Source organism: Delphinus delphis, chromosome 20, assembly GCF_949987515.2.
Source record: "Delphinus delphis chromosome 20, mDelDel1.2, whole genome shotgun sequence".
Taxonomy (NCBI): domain Eukaryota; kingdom Metazoa; phylum Chordata; class Mammalia; order Artiodactyla; family Delphinidae; genus Delphinus; species Delphinus delphis.
The window spans coordinates 6,330,331-6,356,935 of record NC_082702.1 but is presented as its reverse complement, the minus strand read 5'-3'; the positions used below and the strand labels follow the sequence as shown (position 1 = coordinate 6,356,935).

At 53.8% G+C, this 26,605-nt stretch overlaps 2 protein-coding genes and 1 pseudogene across 3 annotated transcripts; all 3 read right to left on the bottom strand.

Annotated features, from left to right (window-relative positions):
- Positions 1–1,175: 1,175 nt before the first annotated feature.
- Positions 1,176–5,170, bottom strand: LOC132416422 (kallikrein-10-like). 2 transcript variants are annotated; one of them, XM_059999794.1, is made up of 6 exons: positions 5,037–5,170; positions 4,486–4,590; positions 3,596–3,779; positions 2,684–2,955; positions 2,366–2,496; positions 1,176–1,815 (listed from the first exon to the last, which is right to left on the bottom strand). In XM_059999794.1, exons 2-6 carry the CDS (start codon positions 4,574–4,576, stop codon positions 1,663–1,665), a joined length of 831 nt encoding a protein of 276 aa, XP_059855777.1. In that variant the 5' UTR covers positions 4,577–4,590; positions 5,037–5,170; the 3' UTR covers positions 1,176–1,662. The 2 variants fall into 2 exon arrangements, with proteins under 2 accessions (XP_059855777.1, XP_059855778.1); XM_059999795.1 differs by lacking the exon at positions 5,037–5,170 and adding an exon at positions 4,887–4,979.
- A 2,115-nt stretch (positions 5,171–7,285) lies between these two features.
- LOC132417010 (kallikrein-7-like) lies at positions 7,286–11,663 on the bottom strand (annotated as a pseudogene).
- A 1,242-nt stretch (positions 11,664–12,905) lies between these two features.
- LOC132416435 (kallikrein-12) lies at positions 12,906–17,817 on the bottom strand. Its single transcript, XM_059999809.1, has 5 exons — positions 17,781–17,817; positions 17,187–17,346; positions 15,004–15,242; positions 13,988–14,121; positions 12,906–13,061 (listed from the first exon to the last, which is right to left on the bottom strand). The coding sequence occupies exons 1-5, from the start codon at positions 17,815–17,817 to the stop codon at positions 12,906–12,908; spliced, it is 726 nt and encodes a 241-aa protein (XP_059855792.1).
- Positions 17,818–26,605: the final 8,788 nt, after the last annotated feature.

Here is a 26,605-nt window from a genome sequence, read left to right as displayed (position 1 = left end):
CAACTACTGAGCCTGCACTCTAAAGCCTACGTGCCACAACTACTGAGCCCACGAGCCACAACTACTAAAGCCCACGCGCCTAGAGCCCGTGCTCCGCAACAAGAGAAGCCACTGGAATGGGAAGGCTGCGCAACGAAGAGTACCCCCTGCTCACAGCAACTGAAAAAAGCCCACACACAGCAATGAAGACCCAACGCAGCCATAAATAAAGAAATATTTAAATATTTAAAAATAAAATAAATAAAATGAAACTGAAATAGTATATTTTAAAATAAATAAATTGGTGTTTGAAAGGGGAAACAGGGAAGTAGTTAGGGCTCCGTGCTCTCACTACCAAGGGCCCGGGTTTGATCCCTGGTCGGGGAACTAAAATCCCACAAGCCTCGCCAAAAAAAAAGGGGGGAGGGGTGTGCAAGTGGACAAAACAACCTGTGCTGGATGGAAAATTTCTACTGTGCATGTGTTCTGCTTACGTTACCACTCCAAAGTCTGGGCTAAGTGGAGACACTGAAACTTCTGTTAGCTTTGCCTGGATTTTGTGTATAATAGCCCCCAGCATGGGAATATTTACACAGGGACAGTTTCAGGGACAGGACAAGAAGCCCTCCTCCCAATTTTCAGGGCAAAATTTCAAAGCCAATTTGGGATGGGGGTGGGGATGGAGCTGGACTTAGGGTGTCTGGGTGTTGGATCAGGGAATGAGAATGGAGACGTGGTAGAGCTGGAATTGGAGCCGGTAGTAGGTGAGGGGATGGGGACGGATCTAACAAAGAAAGCAAAAAATTTCCTCTAAATTTCCGAGGGCTTCTTTGCATAAACTTAGCAACTGAAGTGGGGTGAGGTCCTCTGGTCTTAGAGGCTGAGACGGATGCAGGGTGAGGTCCCTTGAGTTCCAGTGGCCCCAGGAAGGCACAGAAGGTACCAGATGACTCAGAGACAGCCCAGTTCCTCCTGGGACAGGAGGAACAGGTGTTGGGTAGACCCAGACATGGGAAACAGTGGGAGGGAAGAAGGAAGTGGTTAAGAGGTGCTTCATGGAACTTGACAGGAGGGTGAGGAATGTAATTCTCCCATCAGCCCTGAGGGATGGGGATGGGGATGGTATGGGGGGTTGGGATGGTAGGGTACCCCTGTGCTTTTCTCCCCAGGACACAAAATCCACACATTCCCACCAGGACCTGTTGCCATTTAATCAGAACTCACTACCCACCGTGTTAGTACTTTGCATGACAATGACCATAACAATCTACACACGTTAGAGTCTCTTCATAACACGTTTATGAGGTACACACTTCATTGTTCTCATTTTCCAGGTGAGGAAACTGAGGCTCAGAGAAGACGCTTGGCTTGCCCAAGGTCACACATCAGGGAGTGGTGGAGGAAGCCAGGTTGGGTGATTGATAACTTCTCTCAGAGACTAGTGACCACCGGCTTCCTCGTTTCTCATGAACAAAACTTTGCCACCACGTTCTGCATCTTGGCTTCAACGCGGGCAGAGAACAGCAGTGGGCAGGAGGCATGAGGGAAGACGAGAGATGTTAATAGGTGTGGATGGGTGACAGAAGTTTGAGTGGGGCAGGGGGAGAGTCCAGCTGTCTTCGGGGGAAGGAGGGGAGGAAGGAGGAAGAGGGCAGATGGCGAAGCAGTTGCAGGGCCTTTGGGTCACTTGGAGCCGATGGTTTTCTCTATCCAGTTGCGGTATTTGCAGATCTCAGTGTAGACAGCTGGACGCTGAGCAGAGCCGCAGGGGTAAACTCCCCATGAAAGGATGCCCTGAAGGGTCTCATCACAGACCAGAGGGCCACCTGAGTCACTCTGGGGGTGGGAGGAAGGAGAGATCAAATAAATACACCAGTGGAAAGGCTGCCACTTGGGGGCTGGGGTAGTGATGGGGAAGGGAGGTGTTGGGTAGGGTTGGAGCTGGGTTGGGGTTGGGGGTGGGGTGGGGTTGTGATGGAGTTGGACTTGGGGTTTGGGGGCATTGGGTGGGGGATGAGAATGGAGAGTCGATGGAGCTGGGACTGTAGTTCTTGGTAGGTGAGGGATGGAGCTGGATCTAGAGATAGGGCTGAGGTAGGGGCTTAGGCATGGCTTGAGGATGGGAATGTGGTTGAGGATGGGGTGGGAAGGGGGTTAGGGCTAGGGATTGGCTTGAGAGTAGACTTGGGGACAGGGTTGGGCATGAGAAGGTGGACCCAAGGAGGTAGAGTTGGACATGGGGTTGATGTTGGCGTAGGAATGGGATAGTGCTGGACGTGGGGATGAAATTGGGCTGGGAGTGGCTATGGGGTTGGGGATGTCTGTTTTCCCATAACCTCCCTATGCTGCTCCCATGAGTCAGAGACCCTCTCTGGCCAGTTCCTACCAGGCAGGGGTCCTGACCCTTGCTGAGTCCTGCACATATCATGTTGTTGGTGACCACGCCAGGATAGAAGACGTCACACTCCTCAGGGCTCAGGATCGAGACACGGGAGCAACTCAGGCGCTTGTACTTCACTGATGGGAGAAAACATCAGGTAATCCTGGGGTCCGGCCCCCAATCCTCCAGGATCCAGGAGCCCAGATACCCAGACTGTTCCCAACACAGGCTTCAGGCCCCCAAATGCCCCTCCCTCAGGCCCAGGAGTCCAGGCCCCTCGTCCTCCTTCCCCAAGATACAGGCCCCAGGGCCCCCAGCTCTTGCCTCTTCGGGAGGCCGTGGTGCCCCAGCCGGCGACCTGGCACTGGTCTCCGGGCTGGGCACAGCGATAGGGCAGGCGTAGAGGTTGGATTCGAGGCCCCAGCACAACGGGCATGGCCAGATGCAGCAGCATGAGGTCATGCTCATCTGTTCGCCTGGGCAGGATGGGGCCCGAGCTCTTGTACTTGGGGTGGATAATAGGAAGAGAGGTCCTGCGGATCTGCTCTCCCTGGGGAAGCAGCAGGTGGTCATCCCCAACTCGAGCCCACAGAGGCCTGGGGAGGGAAGAGTCTCATGGATGCAAAGCCTTCACGGGGACTGAGACTGAAGGCTGAGTCCCTGGGAAGGAGGGTACAGGCAGTGGGGTGGGGATAGACACTTGGGTCCTGGCAGGGGAGGGGCCTGGGGGCTGGGACTCCTGGGTCTGAGGGAGGAGTGGGTAGGGGAGAAGGGAGCTGGAGACCTGATCTGGGGGGACATGGGGAAACACGATCAGGTGTTTGGGTCCCTGAGTTCTGCAGGAATTGAGGGCAGAGGGTCTACCTTGGTAAACCTACCCTTTTCTTCCTCCCTCAGTGGGGACTCATGAGATGAACAATTTCTTTTAGTTCTGAAGTCCTAACCACACCAGATCCTGGCTTCTGTCTGCTGCAAACAACTATCTACACCTAAATGGAACCCTAGCAGAATCAGCTGGTCAGTGGCTCTGGATGGGCCCAGAAACTCTGAGAAAGACCACACTGCCCCCTCGTGGCCACAGCACAAGCCCACCTCTCCTCCTACAGGAAGCCTTCCAGGGCCGACCCCACATCGAGCTGTTAGTTCCATACCCTCAAGTACCCCAGCCCTTCCCGCCCCCTCCCCGGGACCTGCCTCCACAGCCCCTCCGTAGCGTCCCTAAGCAGCTCTCCCTACTTATTTTTCCCGCAGTGCGCAGCCGTGAGCACCCAACTCCTGTCCACCAAGACGCCGGCGCAGTGGAACCAGAAGCCATTGAAGAGGGACACCTGCCAGGGCTGCGACCTATAAGGGCAAGGGGCGCTGGAGGCCACGGAGAGCGAGTGCGTGTCGTTTCCGGGGAGCTGCAGAGCCTCCGCGACTGGAGAAAGAAAGGAGGTGGAGATCAGAGCAGGCAGGACAGCAGGGCAAGCACTGGGTGCGGGATCCGAGTGGGGCCATGGGACGGGGCTTCGGGGGGGGCACAGCCTGAACCCGAGAGTGTACGTGGAAATTGGGGATCCTGAAGGAACTGAATGGAAGTGGGCGGAGAAGAACGGCGTGAAAGGGCAAGGAGGCGGGGTTAAGAATGGAGTAAGGCGACCTAACAGGTTGGGTCTGGAGGAGCAGGGACGCTGCAGCGAGCTTGAAGAGGTCAGGAATGCAACAAGGCGGGGCAGAAGGGGCGGGGCTAAGGTGGGCGGGGCGGAAAGGGGCGGGGATAGAAAGCAGGTCCTGGTGGGTGAAAGTAGTGGTGGGAATAACGCAACTCGCCGGAAGAAGGGGTGAGGGCAGAGGGCTCTTAAGGCAAGACTTGGGGTAAAATCGGGCGAAGTAAGAAGGGGCGGGGAAAGGACGCGGCGAGGAGAAAGGGGGAGTACGGATCTCGGAAGAGTGAAGGGGGCGGGATACCTAGGGCGGAGCTAGAAGAGGGGCGGGTCTGACTTGGGGCGGGACTTCTCCGGATCTGTGGGTGAGTGCTGGGGTCCCAAGGGGAGGAGAAGTGTGCGGGGCTTGGTGATAAGAGCCCACTCTGCCATCGCCCCCGGTGTCCGGCACCTCCCGCCGAGCCCTGTCCCCGGCCTCACCCCAGAGTTGCGCCATCAGTAGCGGCAGCAGAAGGTTCTCGAGGCCCCAAGGGCCGGAGGCGGCGGAGAGGTGGAGGTGTGAGGGTCTCATGGCCAGGACCTAGGCTGGGGGGGTGCGGGTGGGCGGGGGACGGTTCAAAACACTTGCCGGGTCAGACACCCCAGCCTGCCACGCCCGTCCGCCCGTCCTGGGCCACCCCAGCCCGCGGGGACCCGTTTAATTTGCGGCCGACAAACGCAGGGGTGGGCAGACGGGCGATCGGGGCCTGAACAGGCGTAATGGGCGCAAATACCCTAATGACGCCGCTCTGGCGTCCTGCTCTCCCTACGCCCGAGGGGAGCGCTCTCCTGGCCGGGGCTGTCCCGGCTGCCAGCCTCTCAGCGCTTCGGGGTTCGCCTACCTTCACAGGTGGGCTGGGGATTCGAGGCTCCGAAGTGCGTCCCGTAGATAAGGAAACTAAGGCTGGAACAAGTCTCCTGCCCGCTACCCGAGGGTCCCCACCTGTGCTCTCGCGACCCACCCCAACCAAGGTGAGGTGCATGCCGCTCACCTGGGAGTCGTGGAGGGGAAGTGCCTCAGTCCTGCCGTGTGGGCCGCCGGTAATCCTCTGCCCAGGGACCCCTTTCAGGCCCTCCCTTTTAACCCCGAAGAGCCGTTTTCCCCACCCTCCCCCCAGGGATTTACCTCCTCCCTTTCCCTCTCCCTAATTACACCCTGGGTGAGGCTGGCACCCAACCTGGGCCCCAGATTCCTGCTCTGGGAGGGGCCCGGGAATACAGGCTTCTCCCAGTGCCCGAAACACCCTTTTTAGAGGTGGATTTCATGGAGGTTCCCCAGGTCCCTGTTCCAAGAAGTCTTCGCAGATGGGGAAAGAGGGTGCCACATCCCCAGGGGCCGTGGGGGTCGCGGGGATAGTGTCGGAGACCGATGATTGTAAGCGAGAGAGAGGAAAATAAATAAACAGGGACGTGCATACCTAGAGTGGCATAATGAGAAAAGCCAGAATGCTGACCCTGAAAGAGGGAGGCAGAGAGATAAGATAGATCGAAGGAAAGAGTAGGAACAAGAGATGCACACAAACGAGGGAAAGAAAACACAGAGAGGGAAGAGGAAGATGCAGACCCAGAGGGACGCTCTGTGCTTGAGCCCTCATCCACGGCCAGAGCAGCGTCGTGTGTCCCAGCAACTAGCCCATGTGTGGTCACTTCACATACTTCCTGCCCTCTTCATGTCTCCAGGTGACACACAGGCCCGTGAATCACAGGAGGCCAAAAGCTACAAGGGGCATCAGTGTCACTTCAGCCAGCTCCCTCATTTCAGGTGAGGAATGGGAGGCTCAGAGAGGGCAGTGACTCACAGGAGGTCACACAGCAAGTCCATTTAACAACCCAGACGCCCAGTTCCAGCTCTGGGCTCTTAACTGCTCATGCCCACTGCCTCCCCTGCAAGGTGAGCAGAACAGCAGAAGAGACCCCGAGTTCTGGACTATTTGTGAAGCATCTTCTCCAGCGAGAAGTCAGTTAACTCTAGAGGTTGTCCAGCACAGCGCCGTTCAGTTGAACTTTCCGCCGTGATGGAAGTGCTCCGTTTGTGCTATGCAACGCGGTAGCCACCAGCCACATGTGTCTAGAGAGCTTTTGATATGTGGCGAGTGCAACTGAGGAATTACATTTATTTTTTTAATTAAAAATTAAAAAAAAATTTTTAACATCGTTATTGGAGTTTAGTTACTTTACAATGGTGTGTTAGTTTCTACTGTATAACAAAGTGAATCGGCTATACGTATACATATATCCCCATAGCCATTCCCTCTTGCGTCTCCCTCCCACCCTCCCTATCCCACCCCTCTAGATGAAGAATTACATTTCTGACTTTAGGCAGTTTTAATTTAAATAGCCATGTATGGTTAGTGGCTACTGTACTGACCTGCTCAGGTCTCGATGAACTACCTATTACCCATTGCAGAGGTTGGAAAGAAAACAATGATAGCTCCCTTTTATTGGGTCTTAGCTATGTGCAGGCTGACTGACTTTGTGTACTATCATACGTTTGCATGCACGATTTTACAGATAAGGAAAGGAGTCTTTTTTTAAAAAAAATTATTTATTTTTGGCTGCGTTGGGTCCTCATTACACCAGGGCTCGAACCCAGGCTTGAATCCATACCCCCTGCGTTGGCAGACAGATTCTTAACCACTGCGCCACCAGGGAAGTCCCAGGGAATGGAGCCTTAATCAAGGTAGTATTGCTTGTCAGTTAAGAAATCACCTTGCTTCAGATTCCTTGCTCTTCTACTTGCTGGCTCTGTGATCGTGAACGGGTGACTTCGTTTCTCTGTGCCTCAGTTTCCTCAGCTGCAAAATGGGTATAATGATAATAGTACCAACCTTGTAGGGTTTTGTGAAGATTACGTCAGTCGATACATTTCAAAGCCCTTGGACCAGGGTCTGGCACGTAGTAAGCATTCAAAAGATTCATTTGTTTAGTAACTATTTACTGAAACCTTGGTGTGTGCCAGGAATTGTGTTTGAGACTGCAGGTACAACAGTGAACCAAACAACTATTTTCACTCCCAGAGTCACAAGTTAGTATGAGGCAGGAGGAGAACCCAGGTCTCCTAATCCCAAACTCCAAATTGATTATTAAGGTACAGCATCTCTCATAGTCAAGAAGGCCCCCAGAAAAGTATATAAAGGGGTCCTGGCTCAGGCTTCATTATTAACAGAATGAACAGGTACCACAGCACCAAGTAGGGAGCAGGGGATTGGGCCGTGATGAGCTGGTCCTGGCTAACTGTTCTCTATAGTCTTCTGGATCCGGACCACATATTGCAGACCTTTGTGTAAACCCTGGGCTTTCTGCTGACAGCACATGGATCCTGGCCCCAGGAGGTGATGCCTTGAAGAGACCCATTATAGACCAGTGGGCCCCCAGAATCACCCTGGAGATGGGGAGGAAGAGAACCAGTCAGAGAGGAGGGGAGGCCTCAGGAGAGGGGAAAGGGTTGGACATGGTGTTAGGGAGGAGGGGGGAATTGTGTTGAAAGTGAGGTGGAGGTTGAAATGGGGTTGGCAATGGGATTGAGGGTGAGGTTAGAGTTATGGGTGAGAACAAAGATGGGGTTAGGGTCGAAAATTGATTTGGGGATGGTTAGGGTCGGAAATAGGGGTGGGACTGGGAATGGAGCTGGGAATCGTGTTTATGTTAGAAATGGGACCTGGGAGTGGAGATGGATTGGGGGTTGCAGGGGGAGGTGGCGTTGAGGTTGGGGATGAGATTGTGGATGTAGATGAAGACATGGTTGAGGTTGGAGATGGGAATGGAAATGTGACTGGAGACCCAAGCCCTGCCCTCTGAGCTGGCAGGATTCCTTGCCCTCTTCTCGAACGCTGGTACATCCCATGGTGTCTGTGATGTCCCCAGGGTAGGCGTCCTCATACTCCTTGTGCTCGATGATGGTCATGTTGGTACATCGCTAGGTGTGGGGAAAGTGCACTGTAGAAATGACATGAGGGGGTACAGAAAATTAGATCCCTTTGTTCCCCTTCCCCACACTGCAGGGCTTGCTCTGAACCCAGCAGAGAACCAGGGACCTTGCTCTGAATCCAGTTCCTGTCCTTCTTGCTTGCAGTCAACTCACCTCTCTGCTTGTAACCATAGCAACAGTAACGCTATCAAGTAAAACTCTTTACGTCAGTTGCTCTATAAACATTATGTCTAATCCCGCTCTAGTAGGTGGATGTGATTATTCTCATTTTATAGAGAAGAAAACCAAGGTTCAGAGACTTGCCTAAGGACCTACAACTAGCAGGTTGTGGATCTGAAATTGCACATCATGTCTGCCTGAATCCAAGGCCCAAACTTTTGTCTCCGCCCTCCCCAGCCCTTACTTTTCCACACTTCCTTTCAACTTATCCCACTATTGACACCTCCAGGGAGCACCCTCTTGTATCACTATGAATCTCATCTTTGAAGGTTCCTCTGGTTCCCTATTTCCTTCCACAATCATAAACACCTTCCCCCACCCCACCCCCCATCACGCTCCTCTCTGGAGCCCCTACACTGGGGGCAGGACGTGGTGCCCCAGTCGGAAATGAGGCAGCGGGTGCCAGCAGTGACACAGTGTGATGACACCCTGTGGGTCGCACGGCCCAGATGACGAAGGCTGGGGCCACCATGTTCAGCAGCGTGATGTCATCGCAGTGGGCTGTGTTGGGCAGGCTACTGTTGAAGTCTGGGTGGGGGAAGGACTCGGTGGCTCCTCGGGTGTGCTCACAGCCATCCCGTCAGTGGAGGCTGTGTTCTCCCAGATGAGCTACATATCAGTTGAAGTGAGAGAGATGGTGGTCAGAGATGGAAGGGGAAGGAGAGACAGGAAATGGAGAGTGACATTGTGGGGGGGGGGAAGGGGCGAGATGAAGAGAATGAAGAAACATAGCTCCACTTCCAAACTCATCCCCATCTCCCACCAAAACCTTATCCCCAGCCCAGCATCCAACCCCATTCCCAACACCATGCCAGTTCCAACATCATTCATCCTTCCATCTTCAATCCCAACCCAATCCCCATCATCAGTGCCCGTCTCTGACCCCACTTTCCCCACCCCATACACATTCTCCCCATCCCCAAGCCCTTCTCTATCCACCTCTCCATCTCCAGCCCCCTCCCAGCCCCGCCCCTGCCCCCGCACTCATGGCCTGTGGCAGTGGGCTGCCGTCAGTAGCCATTTGAGGGCGATGAGGTTGCCCCACAGAGCAGCTGTGTCTTCTGGAACAAAGCCGCCTGCCAGGGCGGCTGGGAATGAGGAGAGCACTCATATCCTTTATTGATCCTGGTCTCTCCCCCTACATGTCCTAGAGAGGGTGAGAGCAAAAGAGGCTCGGCCATGAGACGACTCCCAGAAATGGGGCAGCGGCGGGGAGGACCATAGCCTGGTGTCCTATGGGGACGCACTGAATGGACAGGCTGGGTATTAAATGATTGAAATCCTTCCACACCCGTCGGTCAGTAGCCACTTTCCTGAGCTCTTTGAATGTCTCCCACACCACCCCAGCTGCCCCGGTCCCTCCTCTGGGACCCTCTTGGACCTCTCCCCATCCTAGCTCTAAAGAGATTACACCTTTGGAAGGCAAGGGGCATCCAGGACCTTGTTATGGCTCATATATCCATTCAGATGCCCTATGGTTGTTCTATATTTTTAATATCAGCCCCGTCATTGTCTAGACATAGAGGGTTGGGAATCCTAGAGATTGGAGAGGGAGACCCCTGCCCATCCCCATCTCCACCGTACCTGTCACCAGAGCAAACATGATTAATTGCAGAATCATCATGGCCTGGAGGGGGGCAGGGCAGGCCCCAGGTTCTTCTGGGAACAAGGAGGGACAAGGGGCCAAATCACTCCATGGGGAGATTTAGGGCTGGTTCACGCCCTCTCTCTCCCCCATGCCTGCTCCGGCTCTCCCCAGGGAGAAACAACCAGGTGTGAGGAATCCCTTGGCTCACACAGCATCCCAACCTCCAAACTTTCAAAATAAATCTTTGGTATGGAGTGTGGCCTTGCAGGGGCCTAATCCCAGTTAGAGCCTCTCATACCCAAGTTGCTGGGAAGGCATTGCCCAGGGCAAGCGACAGGCTGGCTCCGTTTAAATCAGCCACGGGACCTCGTAGGTGGTTTGGAAAATGTTTTCCTTCTTACCCACCTGAGACCTGGGGCCCAGCAGCTTGGGGTGGGAGGATAAAGGGAACCAGGCTCCGTTCAGTAACCACGCCAGGGTGATACGAGCCCTTTGAAGGCTACCTGGGGTACAGTAGGGGGCTCGGCCTGGGACATCATTCTGGCCCCCCCCCCTGCTGAACCCCTGCCCCTTTGAAGAACAGTGAGGCAGAGAAGGGCTGATCACTGGAAGGGCCAGTGCCCTTAGCTGCCCTGGCCAGCGGGAGTGGGGCTGGAGGGTTGGACTCAGTGACCGAAGGTGGGGTTGCAGGATACTGAGGTTGGGGGGCAGCTGCTGGAGATGCAGATCAAGGCAGAGAGACACAATCCCCCCCACCCCAAGAAGTACAGAGCAGAAGGAGAAATGATGCTGGGGCAGAGGCCTGGCACACTCGGCAGGGCAGGTGCCTGGAGGGGAGCCCTCCCTTCCCTTCTGGACTCACGGGCTCTGGGGGCCTGGCAGTGGTGGCAGACGCGGCAGGCTGGGTCTCGGAGCGGGAGGCACCAGGAAGGCGAGCAGGCAGGGGTGCCCCCTCACCACACACCCACTCCCTCGCAGGCCCAGGATGACTGGGCTTCCCAACCCTGCCTTACTGCCCTGGGGGCGGGGTGTGTGGGAGCCCTCCCCAGTCCAGCCCTGGGCCTTGGAGGTGCTGCCCACCTGTCACTGTCACCTCCCCAAGCCCCTCTTCTCTCTGCTTCTCTGTTTCCCCACACCTCTGTGTCCGTCCATCTGTCTGCATCCTTCCCTGTGTCTCTTTACCTCTCCCACATTTCTATAATTCTTTGTGTGTATGTATGTGTGTGTCATTTTTCTTTCTGTTCCTATGTCTCTCTGGGCCTTTTTCTCTTTGTCTAACTCTGTTCTTCTCTCCCCATGTCTCTCTGCACATCTCCTCTAATGCTTTATATCTTTCTTTGTGTCTCTGTCTCTGCCTGCCTCCATCCCTGTCTCTTTCTCTCCCTCCCTCCATTTCTGTGTCTAAATCCCTCTCCATCCTCATCTCCCAGCCCCTCCCTCCCCACAGCCCAAGTCCAGGTGGGACCCTGGCCCCTTCTGGCCCCTCCCTTCATCATTCCAAGGAGCGGGGTGGGGGGACTGGGACGTCACACAGGTGGGGCTGCTGCCAGCCGAAGGGGCAGGCAGGAGGGTGGGGAAGGCAGGTTGGGGCCTGTGGGATTCAAGGCCCAGGAAAGGGAAGTCAGCCCTGGGCAGGTACCACAACCCCCAGAGCTCCTCTGGGGCTTTACTTCTCTGCCGACCCTTCCCTCCACTCCCTTCTGCCAGCCTCTTAGGCTGCCAGGAACCCAGGGTCCCCAGAATCCCACTGTGGCATTTACTTGCTCTGTGACGTAGGTCCGATGACTTCCCAAATCCGAGCCAACTCAATTTCCTCGTCTGCAGAACTCAAGTGACGATCCCTACTTCTCCCAGCTTGTTTGTTATCAGTTAGTTCTCCGTCTCACCCTCCTCTCTCCCCTAACGACATGTGAAGCAAGACTACGGGGTAGGGGCTTCCCTGGTGGCGCAGTGGTTGAGAGTCCGCCTGCCGATGCAGGGCACACGGGTTCGTGCCCCGGTCCGGGAAGATCCCACGTGCCGCGGAGCGTCTGGAGCCTGTGCTCCACAACGGGAGAGGCCACAAAAGTGAGAGGCCCACGTAGCACTTAAAAAAAAAAAAGGACTACGGGGTAGGCCTGGGTTCTCACAGCAGCCAGCCCTGGCCCCAGATCCCAGCACTGCCTCTTCCTACCACAGTGATGTGGGACGAGAGACTCCACCCCGGCGAGGCTCAGTTTCTTCATCTGTGAGATGGGGGTGACAGCCCTGCCTCAGGGGGTTGGGATGATGACTCCAGGAGAGCCAAGTACAATAGGCAGTCAGCAAATGCTCCCACAGCTGCCACAGTCACCCCTCACCCTCTCCCACCTCAAATTTCCCTTCCATTCATTGCGGAGAAGAAACTCTCTTTCCAACTCCTGGAGAGGCTGTGAAGACAGAATAGTGGGCAGAACTATTTTTAGACCTAGGCTGGGTCCTCTTGCTTTCCAAGGCTGCACCCCACCCTCCATCATCGCAGATGTATTAAAGCAAACCCGCACCCCACATTAAGTATAATACGTGCTCAGCTCCAGCTGAGCCAAGTTGCAGTTGGCTAGTTGGAAGAAGGTTACGTTCTATAGACACAATTAAATGGTAGTGGATTTTGATTTTGCAGTTTTCATTTGGTATTTTGCAGCCAACAATCCTGTCCACACACACCCCTCCCCCATTTCGGCTTATAAGCTCTAGGCAGTGTTCCTGTTGCGGCAGATGGAGAAAAATGGCCTTAATTTTTTACTGTTATAAGTAACTTTCTCTAGTCCATTCCTGTGTGGCCCCTGAGGGAAAACCCTCACCCTCTCTGATCTCTATTTCTACACCTGTGGGTAGGGCAACTGATGGGTAACCCTCCCTCCAATCTCAACCAGCAGGGGGATCAAACAGACAGACACAGCCCCTCCTCCAGTTATATTTATCCCAGATAGTTGTATACTCCCTCCTCCCCCAACCATGGGTCTTAGAAGGGCTGGCTGGAGTTGGAGTTCCAGGAAGAAGATCCCCAGTCCAAGAAGAGTGGGAGCTGGGGGTGATGATGGAGGAGGTATTGGCGCTCTGAGGGTCAGAGTGGCCCCCAAGCTGAGGCATGAAGGTGGAGGGAGCAGGTCAGTTGTTCCTCGTGACCATCCAGATCCAGTCCACGTATTTGCAAATATTGGTGTAGACCCCTGGGATTCCTTCTTGCCCACAAGGCTCCACGGATCCCCAGGACACCAGACCCTGAAGGACTCCTCCGCATACTAGGGGACCCCCAGAGTCACTCTGGAAGGCAGAGGAGAAGGAGCATGATCTGAATATGGGAGAAATCCTTTTCCAGTTTTCCTCTCCACAGCCTCCTGCCCCCTCACCCATTCCTGGGCCTTGAGGACCGTGGCTCCAAGCCTCGTCAGCAGAGAAAAAAGAACACACAAGTTCCCAGAGGACAACAGCAATGACTAATAGAGAACACACTGTCCCTAGGGGCCAACGCCAGGGAAGGAGGGCGGGGCTCTATGCTGGGTAGAGCGTTCCCTCAAGGACAATGGGTAGGCTCTGACCAATGGGGGAAGAGAGCACAGGCACCAGTGACCAATCCCAGCGAAGGAGGACGGGACTCCGTGTCAAGGAAAATGGCTGGGGTTCTGACCAATGAGGGAGGAGAGCACCAGAACCAGTGACCAATCCTAGAGAAGGAGGGCGGGACTCCTTAAGAGTTCTCTCCAAGACGGTGGCTGGGGCCCTGGCCAGTAGGGAGGGGCAGCCTCCTCTGTGAAGGACCGAGAGGATAAGGTAGCAGAATTACAGGGTGAGAGAGTCCTCCAGCCTCCTTTCCTCCTCCATCCTGGAATCTCTCGCTCTTAATTGGGCCAGCACCAACTGGATGGTATGGGGAAGACTCGGAACTGGAGAGACAGCCGGCTACCTGCCTGAGCTCCAGATGCCGGCTGCCTCTTTCCCTCCCCCATCGTCTGTCTTTGTCTCTTCCTCTCCCTCCCTTTGTGCCCCACCCATCTTTCCTTCTCTGTTTCTGCCCTCCCTCTCTCTGTCCTCCACTCCCTGGCTCTCCCTCCCGCATCCTGTGCCTCCCCTTCTTTCTGACCTTATCTCTCTCCCCATCTCCTTTCCCTGACTTACCTTCTCCCCCTTCCCCACCTCCCCAATTCTCCCTCCCCTACTTTCTGTCCCGGATGTTGCCTGCAGTCGCTCACCTGGCAGGCATCCTCCCCAGCGATGCCGCCAGCACACACCATGTTGTCCGTGATTCTCCCGGGGAACGCTGCCCGGCAGGTGGCGTTAGAGACGATAGAGAGGTTAAGGCATTGGAGTCGGTCTGACAACTGGTCTGGGGATGGAAGAGGGATGCTGCAGGATCCCCCAAAGCTTCCCTCATGTCCCCAAAGAGGCCACATCCCTCTTCTCAAGGAAACCCAATACAAGTCTATACCCCACCCCCTCCCTATGACCTCCACTACAATCTTCCAAGCTCTAAATTTCAGATTATGACTTGATTACACAGTAGCTCTTGATTTCAATTCATTGGCCCCATCTCCCTGACCTTCAGCTTACGACTCAGATACAGTGAATCCAGACCTGGCTTTCTCCTTCAATCCCAGCTACTGTGACCTTTGACCTTCAATCTTATTGCCCTTTGATCCCAACTTGGCCTCATGTCTTCTCTCTGTCTCTTGGCCCCATGTTCCTTGTCTTCACCTTAACCTCCAACCTCAGCTCGGAATCCTCCAAAGTGACCTCTGATCCTAGTTTATTTGACTCCAGACTCCATGACCCCTAACCTCTACCTCCACACACCAAGCCCTGTGGCTTCCAGTCCCAGACCAGTGATCCTTGATCGAATCCCAGTTTCCATCCTCGGATTGTGGCCAACATCTGGATCCCATGACCTCAACTCTACAATGACTAACATCAGAGTGCCTGACCCATGACCCCAAGAGCCTATCTACATATGTCTTTTGCTCCATCCAGTCTGATATCATCACTCTGACCTCTAACCACATCCCTGACCCATGACTCCTAACTCCATACACAACCACTTAACCTCTTTAACTCCCAAGACCCCTACGCACCATGATCTCAGACCCTAAAGCATGAATCCTGATGTGTGACACTTTACCCATCCTTCCTCTGAGATGGCATGACTCCTGACCTCTCACCCTCTGCCGCAAATTTTTGCCAATCGTGACCCCTGACCCCAGCACCCCCTTACTCCTTGTGTGGTTGGCGGTGCCCCAGCCCGAGATGTGGCACCTGGTGCCAGCCACTGCACAGGTCGTGGGCAGGGGCAGGGGCTGGATACTGCGGGTCAAGAGAACAGGGATGCCCAGTTGCAGAAGCCGGAGGTCATTGTCTTGGTTCTGCAGGGCTGCCTGGTAGCCAGGGTGGGTCACGGAGAGGCCACTGTGCCGGATCTGTTTGGTCCAGTCCATCTGGCTGAGGCTGTACCTGCTGGGGGTCACAGAGGCTCAGCAGGGGCAGGGTGGGCTGGCCTGGGGCTCCCAGACCCGCCTGCCTCTCTCTGCTGCTCCGCACCTTGATGGTTGTTCATTCCCTTGCTCTCACTCTCTTAGTCTCTTCCCGCCTCTTGGTCTCTATTTCCATCGCCATCTTTCCGTTTCTAGTGTTGGTCCTGTTGCTCCTCTCCATGCTACTGCATGTGTGTCACTTTCTGATTCTCTTAGCTGGTGATGGCCATGGGGGCAGGGACATCCATTAGTCCTATTCACTGCCCTGTTCCCACCACCCAGCGGGTGGCCTAGGCCATCAACACCGTCAACTAAACGAACGGGGGAATAATGAGTGGACTCTGTCCTGCTGGTGTCCCTCCCTGTCCCCAAATATCTCTGTCTCTCCATGTCTGAAACTTCCCTTTTGGAAAAAGAAAAAAAATCGAGAGCATCAGACCTACAAATCCCAATCCCCTCATTTTACAGATGGGAAAACTGAGGCCCAGAGAGGCGCCAGATGTAACCTCTGACCTCATTTTACAGATGGGAAAACTGAGGCCCAGAGAGGCGCCAGATGTAACCTCTGACCTCATTTTACAGATGGGACCACTGAGGCCCAGAGAGGCGCCAGATGTAACCTCTGACCTCATTTTACAGATGGGAAAACTGAGGCCCAGAGAGGCGCCAGATGTAACCTCTGACCTCATTTTACAGATGGGACCACTGAGGCCCAGAGAGGCGCCAGATGTAACCTCTGACCTCATTTTACAGATGGGACCACTGAGGCCCAGAGAGGCGCCAGATGTAACCTCTGACCTCATTTTACAGATGGGACCACTGAGGCCCAGAGAGGTGCCAGATGTAACCTCTGACCTCATTTTACAGATGGGACCACTGAGGCCCAGAGAGGCGCCAGATGTAACCTCTGACCTCATTTTACAGATGGGACCACTGAGGCCCAGAGAGGCGCCGGATGTAACCTCTGACCTCATTTTACAGATGGGACCACTGAGGCCCAGAGAGGCGCCGGATGTAACCTCTGACCTCATTTTACAGATGGGACCACTGAGGCCCAGAGAGGCGCCGGATGTAACCTCTGACCTCATTTTACAGATGGGACCACTGAGGCCCAGAGAGGCGCCGGATGTAACCTCTGACCTCATTTTACAGATGGGACCACTGAGGCCCAGAGAGGCGCCGGATGTAACCTCTGACCTCATTTTACAGATGGGACCACTGAGGCCCAGAGAGGGGCCGGATGTAACCTCTGACCTCATTTTACAGATGGGACCACTGAGGCCCAGAGAGGGGCCAGATGTAACCTCTGACCTCATTTTACAGATGGGACCACTGAGGCCCAGAGAGGCGCCGGATGTAACCTCTGACCTCATTTTACAGATGGGACCACCGAGGCCCAGAGAGGCGCCGGATGTAACCTCTGACCTCATTTTACAGATGGGACCACTGAGGCCCAGAGAGGCGCCGGATGTAACCTCTGACCTCATTTTACAGATGGGACCACTGAGGCCCAGAGAGGCGCCGGATGTAACCTCTGACCTCATTTTACAGATGGGACCACTGAGGCCCAGAGAGACGCAGATGTAACTCTGAAGCTGCGCAAAGAGTTTGGGTCAGACGTGGGTCCCCAGCTAGACTGGGTCAGGAGATGCTGAACTGATGACACCCTATGGGAAGGAAGGGGGACATGAGGGAACATTGGGGGGGTGGGCAGATTCCAGGGCTCTCCCCTGACCTCCACCCCACCGATCTCCACCCAGGTCCACCCCAGGCCCATTGTGAAGAAGTCCTACTTCTTGTCTAACCTCAGACCCTCTTGTTGCAGGACCATCTCCTTACTCCTGTGAGCCCCCTCCGCCCAGTGCTACCCTCCCCATCACCCTCCCTTCCCACCCTGAGTAGGCAGGGACCCAAGTGGGGGGCTTACCTGTTGCTGCAGCGAGCAGCTGTGAGAACCCACCTGCGGTCGATGAGGACTCCCCCACAGCGCAGCTGTGTACCTTCAAACAGCCCCACCTGCCAAAGCTGAGAGTGAGGGATACGCTCCGTGCCTTTAAAAACCTTCTGTGTGCCCTCGTGGCTGAGCCCTGAGGACAGTGGCATGGGCCAGAGAGACAGTCAGGAACCTAGAGACTGTGGACCAGATAGAAAGAGAGATACAGAAAGAACAAGAAAGAGGCAAGAGAAAGAAACCGAGAGGGAGAGAGAGAGAGAGAGAGAGTCACAGGCAGGGAGACACAGACCCAGTGATATATAAAGACACAGTGAAACACCCAAAGGACACAAAGAGGAAGAGAGAGAGATGCTTAAAGATAAGCGAAACAGAGATTCAGAGAGAGAAAGGACAGAGACATAGTGACAGGGAGAGACAGAGGGGAGATGGATCGGAAGATACAGGGAGAGCGAGGTGCATAGGACTCCTGGAGATGGAGGTGAATGGAGGCATAGAGTCAGCCAGCCTCCCTCCCCTCCTCAGCGCCAGGCATCCTCGTGAGGGTTCCTTGCCTTCTGGGGAACTCACCAATCAAACACAGGAGAAAAAAGGTGCTGGACACCATGGTGGTCCACTTCCAGGTTCTGGGGAAAAGGCGAGGCATCTCAGAGACGGCAACTGGACCCTCCTTTTCCCTGTCAAGTGGACCCTCCCTTTCTCCTCCCCTTCCACCAGCAATTCCACGAGGAGGGGATGGTCCACAGGCCCTTTCCTCTCTGTCCCCATCCCCCGAGCGTTACCCCCTCACTGATGTTGGCCTGCCCCCTGCTCACCTTGCTTCTCCGCCTGCCGGTTCCTCCATGTGACCGTTGCAATCTCAGCCTGTCGGTCTCTCTGCTATCTGTCTGGCCCCCTGCCTGCTTGTCTCTTCATCTGCCAGCCACCCTATCAGGCAACTCTCCTGCTGTTCACCTGGCCTCTCAGCCACCTGTCATGCTGCACCACCTGTCTTCTTCCTTCCGTCTGTCTGTCCCAGACCAGCAGCTGATACAGCTTTTAACTCTGTCCCAGCTCATGCGATTTACGGGTTGAGGGAAGGAGACAAGGTAGACATGGGGCGGGACACCCTCTAATCAGGTAGAAACTCTTCTTGGCTAATGACAATTAGTGAGATTTACAGTTAAATGGAGGGGGGCGGGGGCCCCAGTATGGCTCTGGAGGGAAGACCCAGGCCCTTTCCTTCTCCCCTCCTCTGCAAACTAGCCAGCAGCCCTGAGGCCAATGACGCAAGGTGATCTGGGATCTTCCCCGACTCCTGTAATGAAGCCTCAGGGAGAGTGGGGCAGGTAGATACCTGGACTCCTCCCTGAGCGTTTCATGGAAGGGGCAACAGGGTGGAAGTGAGAGAGTCAAGGAAACCAAGGGCAGAGAGAGCCTGAGACAGAAGAGGAGGAGAGGGAAGAGGTTTCAAAAGAGGGGAGACAGGGCTTCCCTGGTGGCGCAGTGGTTGAGAGTCCGCCTGCTGATGCAGGGGGCGTGGGTTCGTGCCACGGTCCGGGAAGATCCCACGTGCCGCGGAGCGGCTGGGCCCGTGAGCCATGGCCGCTGAGCCTGCGCGTCCGGAGCCTGTGCTCCGCAACGGGAGAGGCCACAACAGTGAGAGGCCTGTGTACCGCAAAATAAAAAGCCAAAAACAAAATAGGGGAGACAGAGGAGTTTCCAAACTGGGATCCAAGGAAGCTTGGTTCTAATTGATGTTTTTAAATTCAGAGCACAGGTCTTAGGAGGTCGATTTATCTAACTCCATGAAAGTTGTTTGCATAGGGCCGTCCACTGAGAAAGAGAGACAGGGGACAGGAAACAGAGAGAGGGAGAGTGAAAGAGACTCAGGACAGAATCCTTCTCTTTCTCCTCTTATCTTTTTATTTTTTTTTGGAAGTAAAATTTATATAACATAAAATCCAGCCTTCGAGCCATTTTAAAGTCTACAACGCCGTGAATTCCACTGCACTCACGGTGCTATGCTATGCTACCACCGACTAATTCCAGAACATGCTCGTCACCCCCAAAGGAGACCCCATACCCGTTAAACTGATGTGCATCAGATGATGAAGGGACAAATAAAAGGCGATCTGTCCATGCTATGGAGTATTATTCAGCTACAAAAGGAACAAAGTACTGATGTGTGCTACACGTGGACGGACCTTGAAAACACTGTGCGGAGGGAAAGAAGCCCGTCATAAAGGCCCACAAACCGTATGATCCCATTTATATGAAATATCCGGAAAAGGCCAATCGGTGGAGACAGAAAGCAGGCTAGTGATTGCCCGGGGCGGCAGGGAGTGGGGGTGGGGAATGACTGCTTAGCGGTTCTCTTTTGACACACAGACTTGCGGCTTGTGGCTTCTGGATAAAGTCAATCCCTTTTTGTAGCTGGAGACTCAGAGAGGACAGACCTCCTGCTCTCCGAAAAAGCTCTGAGCAGCTTTGCCACCTCATCCAGGGAGCCCCTGGAGCGCTCAAGTCCCTGGGTCTCATGCTTTCCTCTTGGGCGTCATCATAAGCTCACCATGAAGCCCATTCCCTAAAGACAACTCAGGCATCCCAACACGTGGGGTGATGTCTCAGGGCATGGATACCATCATAGGTGTGGAAACCGAGACACAGCTTGGTGGAGCTGCTTGCCCAAAGTCACACAGTTGGTAAGAGGCAGAACTGGAGTTTGAACTGAGGCAGACTGGCTCCAGAACTTGTATCGTTAATCATTATCCAAATATGTGAATGAGCAAAAGAATGACTAACTGAGGGCTTCCCTGGTGGCGCAGTGGTTAAGAATCCGCCTGCCAATGCAGGGGACACAGGTTCAAGCCCTGGTCCGGGAAGATCCCACATGCCGCCGAGCAACTAAGCCCGTGAGCCACAGCTACTGAGTCTGTGCTCTAGAGCCCGCGAGCCACAACTACTGAGCCCACGTGCCACAACTACTGAAGCCCACGCACCTAGAGCCCATGCTCCACAACAAGAGAAGCCACCGCAATGAGAAGCCTGTGCACCGTAACCAAGAGTAGCCCCCGCTCACCGCAACTAGAGAAAGCCCGCGCGCAGCGAAGAAGATCCAACGCAGACAAAAATAAATAAATAAAATAAATTTTTTAAAAAGTGGGGCTGGGAGGAAGCTAAATGTCTACCTACCACTTCCTCTTGGGGTCCTCGAACAAGGCAACAAAAGATGGGTGGGAGACTTCCCTGGTGGTGCAGTGGTTGAGAGTCCGCCTGCCGATGCAGGAGACACGGGTTTGTGCCCCGGTCCAGGAAGATCCCACATGCCGCGGAGTGGCTAGGCCCGTGAGCCATGGCCGCTGAGCCTGCATGTCCGGAGCCTGTGCTCCGCAACGGGAGAGGCCACAACAGTGAGAGGCCTGCGTACTGCAGAAAAAAAAAAAAAGGAGGAATTTTCAAAGCTGACTTGGATGACAGAATCTTTTTCTCTGTAGTCTTCAGTTTACCTTTACACCTCTCTCTCACTCTATTTCTGTCTCATTCATTCATTCATTCACTCTGCAAACATTTTGCTGTGTGGGCCTGATAATCTGCTGGGAGATGCCGGGGCCACAGAGTTGAATCGCAACCCACAGTCCACACGCCCCTCAGTTACTGCCTTGTTTTCCTACCATTCTTCCCAGCAACACTTCTCCCTGGAGATCTACTCACTGCTTGCACCCCATAGCCACAGTCTTTTTGGGTCTCCAGAGACTTCCATGTTGAACAATCCAACAGTCACCTGCCTGTCCCCGTCTTACTCAACCTTTGGGCAGCACTCAACATGGCCGGCCTCCCTTCTCTGGGTTTCCTTCTGGGACACCATGCATTTCTGGTTTTCCTCCTTCTCCTGACTCTCCTTCCCAGCCTCCTTCATTAATAGGCCTTTTTTTTTTTTTTTTCCCTCCATTGGTGTCTGTACAAACAAGGGTGTTCCCAGGGCTCTGTCCTAAGCCTTGTCCTCTGCACTGATTGTATACACCTGACAGTTTCACCTGTCACCTGGGGCAGGTTGGTTCTCATTCCTGTGCATCCAACAGCCTCCTGGACAATATAAACCCACCTCACCATCTGTCCCCACCAACCTGTCCTGGTCACAGAGCTTTTAAAAACTCTTGGGGAGGGGCTTCCCTGGTGGCGCAGTGGTTGAGAGTCCGCCTGCCGATGCAGGGGACGCGGGTTCGATCCCTGATCTGGGAAGATCTCACATGCCGCGGAGAAACTAAGCCCGTGCGCCACAACTACTGAGCCCACGTGCCACAACTACTGAAGCCTGCGTGCCTAGAGTCCGTGCTCCACAACAAGAGAAGCCACCGCAGTGAGAAGCCCGCCCCCGCTCACCGCAACTAGAGAAAGCCCGCGCGTAGCAACGAAGATCCAACACAGCCAAAAATAAAATAAATTAATTTATTAAAAGAAACCCAACTCTTGGAATTTCCCAAGTGGTAGGGGAAAGATGAGCCTCTTTTGCTTTTCATAATAAATCCCAGTAACCCTATTTGAGTTTATGTTAATGAAGTGACAGGATGGGGGAGGAAATGGGGGCTGGCTGCTAGGGGAACCAACCAATTGATTGGAGGGGTTGGAACTCAGAGTCCCACCTTCCGACCTCAGGGAAGGAGAGAGGCACAAAGGTCCCGGCTGGAGATGCACAACCCAGGGCCCCTTGAAGGAGGGCCCCATACCCCGTTCCTGAACACCAACTATGGAAACTTCTGACTTAGGTCTGTTAAATCTACAACGGAGTCTCCTTAGGTCTCAGCAAACAGAGCAGCTGGCGGCACACCTCAAAATGCCTGGCCGCGGGGCCAGTGAGCCAGACGGCAAGATGAGAAAGACCTCGGAGGCCGTGGACAAAAAGTGTCACCTGCCGTACCAGTAAACAAAGGACGTTGCAGCCGTCGAGCCATCGACAGCCACTTCGGCCACCGAGGACTGTGCGCCCTGCCGGGATTCAGGATGGAGAGAAACGGGCTACTGGCCCTGCATAGCTGAGGTGCACAGCAAAGGAGTGATTTCAACGAGCCCAGACTCTGGCATCTTCCCATACATAGAAAGGCATGAAATTCACTAACTGGAGGTGCTTGTTTGTTGACTTTCTTTAATGCACGGTAATCTCTTGACGTTCCCGACTGTCTGGCTTTTGTTGCTAACGCTCCAGTGTATATCCTGGTTCCTCCCTTATCTTTGACGCTGTCCCTCAGAGCTCTCTGAGAGGCCGTCTCCCGGGCTTAAGTCCTCAGCATGTCTGCTGAATAAAACGTAATTCCCACCTTTTAGGTTGTGCGTTTTTTTTTCAGTGGACAAGGTGGTGGTCCCATCTAGACCCCCACTCACAGTGCCAATGGTGGTCACCCCACAGGGGCAGAAAGGACCCTTTGCTGCAGGTGTGGCATCGTTTTGTTTGTTTGAGTTTCTTTGGGGGGGGGCCGGGGGGCGCACACCGTGCAGCATGTGAGATCTTGATTCCCTGATCAGGGAGCAAACCTGCACCCCCCTGCAGTGAAAGCATGGAGTCCTAACCACTGGCCCGCCAGGGAAGTCCCCATGTGGGGCATCACGAATCATGACATCTGAACCAATCCTTGGATGGCGGACTCCGTCCTATTTCTGTGGGATGGCTACATTATCCTTCCTTATCCCTTCCTCCAAAAAACCTGACCTGGGTCTCTGGCCTCTTCAACCCTCTCACGGCCTGTCCGCTTCTTTCATCTTAGCGTTGAATTTGTTAGAACGGAACTGCGGGCTTCTATGCGTGTTGTTCCCGTTTGCCTGGTAAGTCCGGCCTCGTCCCTTAAACAAGGCCTCCCACATCGGGCAGTGGTTCAGCACGGTCTGGGCCCTCCTTCCAGACTTGAGGGGGCTGCCCCTGAAGAGGGTCTCAGAAGAGAGATACAGGAATGTGTCTCCATCAGCCTGGATGGATTCAACTCACCGGCGGATTTTCCTTAGTCTAGGTCTACACTTCTGTAAAATGGGGAGCTGACATTTCCCCAACCGGGGCCTTGGGGAAATGGCATGAAAGGGCTTCATCTGCTGGACCAAAGACAGGAAGTATCGTTATCTCTTTGACTCTCCTCTCTCTGCTTTGTTCTCTTCCCCAGTATTTTCACCTCCTCTCTCCCTCCACCAGCCTCCAAATTCCTTCCTGCCCAGGATGTTAAAACTCCCCTGGGCAAAAACAGGGAGGAGAGGACGTGTGGCTGCAAAGTCCCTGGAGACGGCAGGGAGGAGGGTGGTCTGAGAAGCCTGCCACCTGGCTGGCCTTCTTGAATTAAGGTCTTGTTGGCAGTCAGAATCTCCGTCTCAGCTATGTCCTTATTTTCTGTCCCACGGGAAGGATTTGGGCGGCTACCTTTCATTCTCTCAAATACACAGCTGCCACCCAAGGTGTCTTGCTCTGGCACTGGGGCCTTGGAGGAAGCATAACAATGACATCAATAATAAGAACAACAGTAATACTAATGAGAGCAACCACTTAGTAAGCGTTCACTCCGTACCGGGCGTTCTCCTTAGGGAGCGCTCTCACACACTAACTCAATCCTCCCAAGAACCCTCTGAAGTAGGTTCTATTTTTTTTAAGTTCATTCATTGACTGAGAGACTTCTTAATCCTCCGATGGAGGGAACTGAATTCGTTGGTAGCACCTTATCATGAGCACAAGGCCCTTCTTTTTTTTTAAAATTAATTAATTTATTTTTGGCTGCCCTGGGTCTTTGTTGCTGCGTGCGGGCTTTCTCTAGTTGCGGTGAGCGGGGGCTACACTTCGTTGCGGTGCGCGGGCGATAAGAAGCGCTAACATGAATTCACCAATAGATGCGAAACTGGCTTATTCTATATGGAGGGGAGAGAATTGTACTTCCACCTGACAAAACTCATGTGCACGGTTACGGACGAGAATTATTTGCACTACGATCCACTAGTTATCATTTACAGAGTTGTAAAGTAGATCAAAGACAGTGAAAGAAGCTGAGACCCCATAGAATCAGATAACCCCCCTCGTGTTCCATTGATGACGTCTGTTGGGTCCATCTGAAAGTCTTTCACAGTTTTTCCCTACACTAGGAAGAAAAGTGTGTGGTCGGGTTTAAGATGGTGGTTGGTGTGGGGGGAGGGGCTCTGACGACTACACAGGTGAGTTTGGGGAAGAGAATGGACCTGGGGTGAGGATGGGGTTGGAGTTGGTTTTGGGGATAGAATTAAGCTGTAGATGGGAGGGATCTGGGGATAATGTTGTTGAGAGTCCAGTTGGGGTGGGGCTGGAGATGAGGCCAAGATTGAGTATTTGGGTGGGGAGGTGTTGAAATACAGTTGAGTTGGTGTTGTGCGTTGACATTGTTAATGAGCGCCAGATGTGAGGTCCAGTATCTGCGTCAGGGTAGGGTTTTGGTAGGAGCGTGCTGGGTCATAGCTGTGAGTACCTCTCATGGTGACAGAAAGCCACTGTCCTTCCCCACCTTGGAATTACCCCACTTCCCAGGACTGGACCCAGAGTAGGGACCGAGTTCACTCTTTCTGAGTTGAGTTGGGTTCAGGCTGAGTGGCAGGAGGGAGGATGCGGGTTAAGTGAGGTGACAGGTTTGTGTGGGAAGTCGGGGAACCTGTGCTCCTTTGTGGCCTAGGTCCACACTTCCAGAAAAAGTCTTTCTCCCTTGGGAACGGCTGGAACTTGCAGTGGGGTGGCTGTCTTTGGTATTTGTGGAGGGGTGAGTACCAGGTCAACACTGACAGTAGGGCTAATGATTGGCTGACTCTTGTTGAAGTGAGGTCATGGACCCACCAAGAGTTGGGGGTACTCTACCCCCTCACTTGATCAATAAGGCAACTGGAGCCCACGGAGTTCAGTGAGTAGCTGAAAGTCACATGCCAGTTAGACCAAATCCAGGGGTACTGTCACATAGATCAGGGTCTGTCGCCCTCAGAGAGAAGGGCTAGAGCAAGAAAGAAAAAGGACTAGAAAAAGAGACAGTGTTCCTAGTGGATCAGAGCTCAGTTCAAGTGACATGGCCACTCTGTGCCTCCGTAAAATGGCACTAACCACAGCACCTGCCTCACAGAGCAGGGTTAAATGAGTTAATATCTGAAGATGCTTAGAGGAGAGTTTGACACGAACCAAAGGCCACAAACACGCTTGTTAAATAAGTAAAGCTGGAGATGGAGGCAGCCTGAGGTTCCCGGGGGCCCCCACCCTATAGCTTGGCTTCAAAATGAGGTTCTTTGTCAAGCAGGAACTGGAAGTTCTGGTTGGAATTGCTGGCTGGGATGAGAAAGTTGGCCCTACACCCATGCCCAGAGCAGAGGCCCTGATGCAGATGTGAAGGGATGGGGAGACTAAGAAAGACCCAAAGGGATAAATACACAGAGACAGAAAAACAAGGTGGATGGGAGAGAGCAGAGGAAATGCAGGGAGAGACAAAGGCAAGACGATGAAAGAGGTAGAAAGAGAGACGCCTGGGGAGAAATCAGACTTGGTCTTTTGGAGAGACAGATGCACAAGAAATTGACACACTGAGGTGACTTCTTCTTTAGAGCAGGATCCATGTTATTAAGGATGTTGGTCCCAGTCATCATCTTTCTCACACATCAACGAAATACCACTTTTCACCCGTCAGAATAACAAACGCTAGAAAGGTCAGACTTGCCATCTACCTGCATCTGTGCTCACATGCTCCGCCCCCCTTCCATTTCTATAGGTGAACAATCTTCACCTCCGTCTAAGAAAGACACCTCCACTTGTGCGAGGTACCCCATCCCCTCTCACCTCCTCGAGGACACTGTTCCAGCCAGCAGTCCTCTGCTCCCTTGCCTGCATCATCAATTTTCTTCTTCTCCATTAACATACACACATGCTACAATGTCTCCCATGTTCCATGAACAGAATTTTTTAAAAACCTTCTCTCAACCTCTGTGCTCTCCTTCAGCCCCTGACCCGTTTTGCTGCCTTTGACTGCAATACTCCAAAATGTTGGCTGCACGTCCTGTCTGGCAGTCCTCTCCTCCTGTTCTCTTGAGCCCACTCCACGCAGGCTTCCACCCCCACTGCTCCACCGAGGGTGCCTCTTTTAAGGGCGCCAATAAGATCCATGGCGCTGAACCCAGTGGCTACCTCTTTGGGGTTCATCTTACTTGAGATATCAGCAGCATTTAACAAGTGGTTCACTCCCTGGTCTTTCAAAGTCTTTCCTCGGCTTCTGAGACGCTACCTTTCTCCCGGTCTTCCTCATAACTCACTGACTGCTTCTCTTTCATGACCGGTGTTGTTTTCTACTCACGTCCCCAATCTCTACATGCTGGAGCATTTGACCCTCTTCTTTGCTCTGTCTATGCTCACTCCCTCCGTGATCTCATCTGCTCCTGTGGCTTTAAATACCATC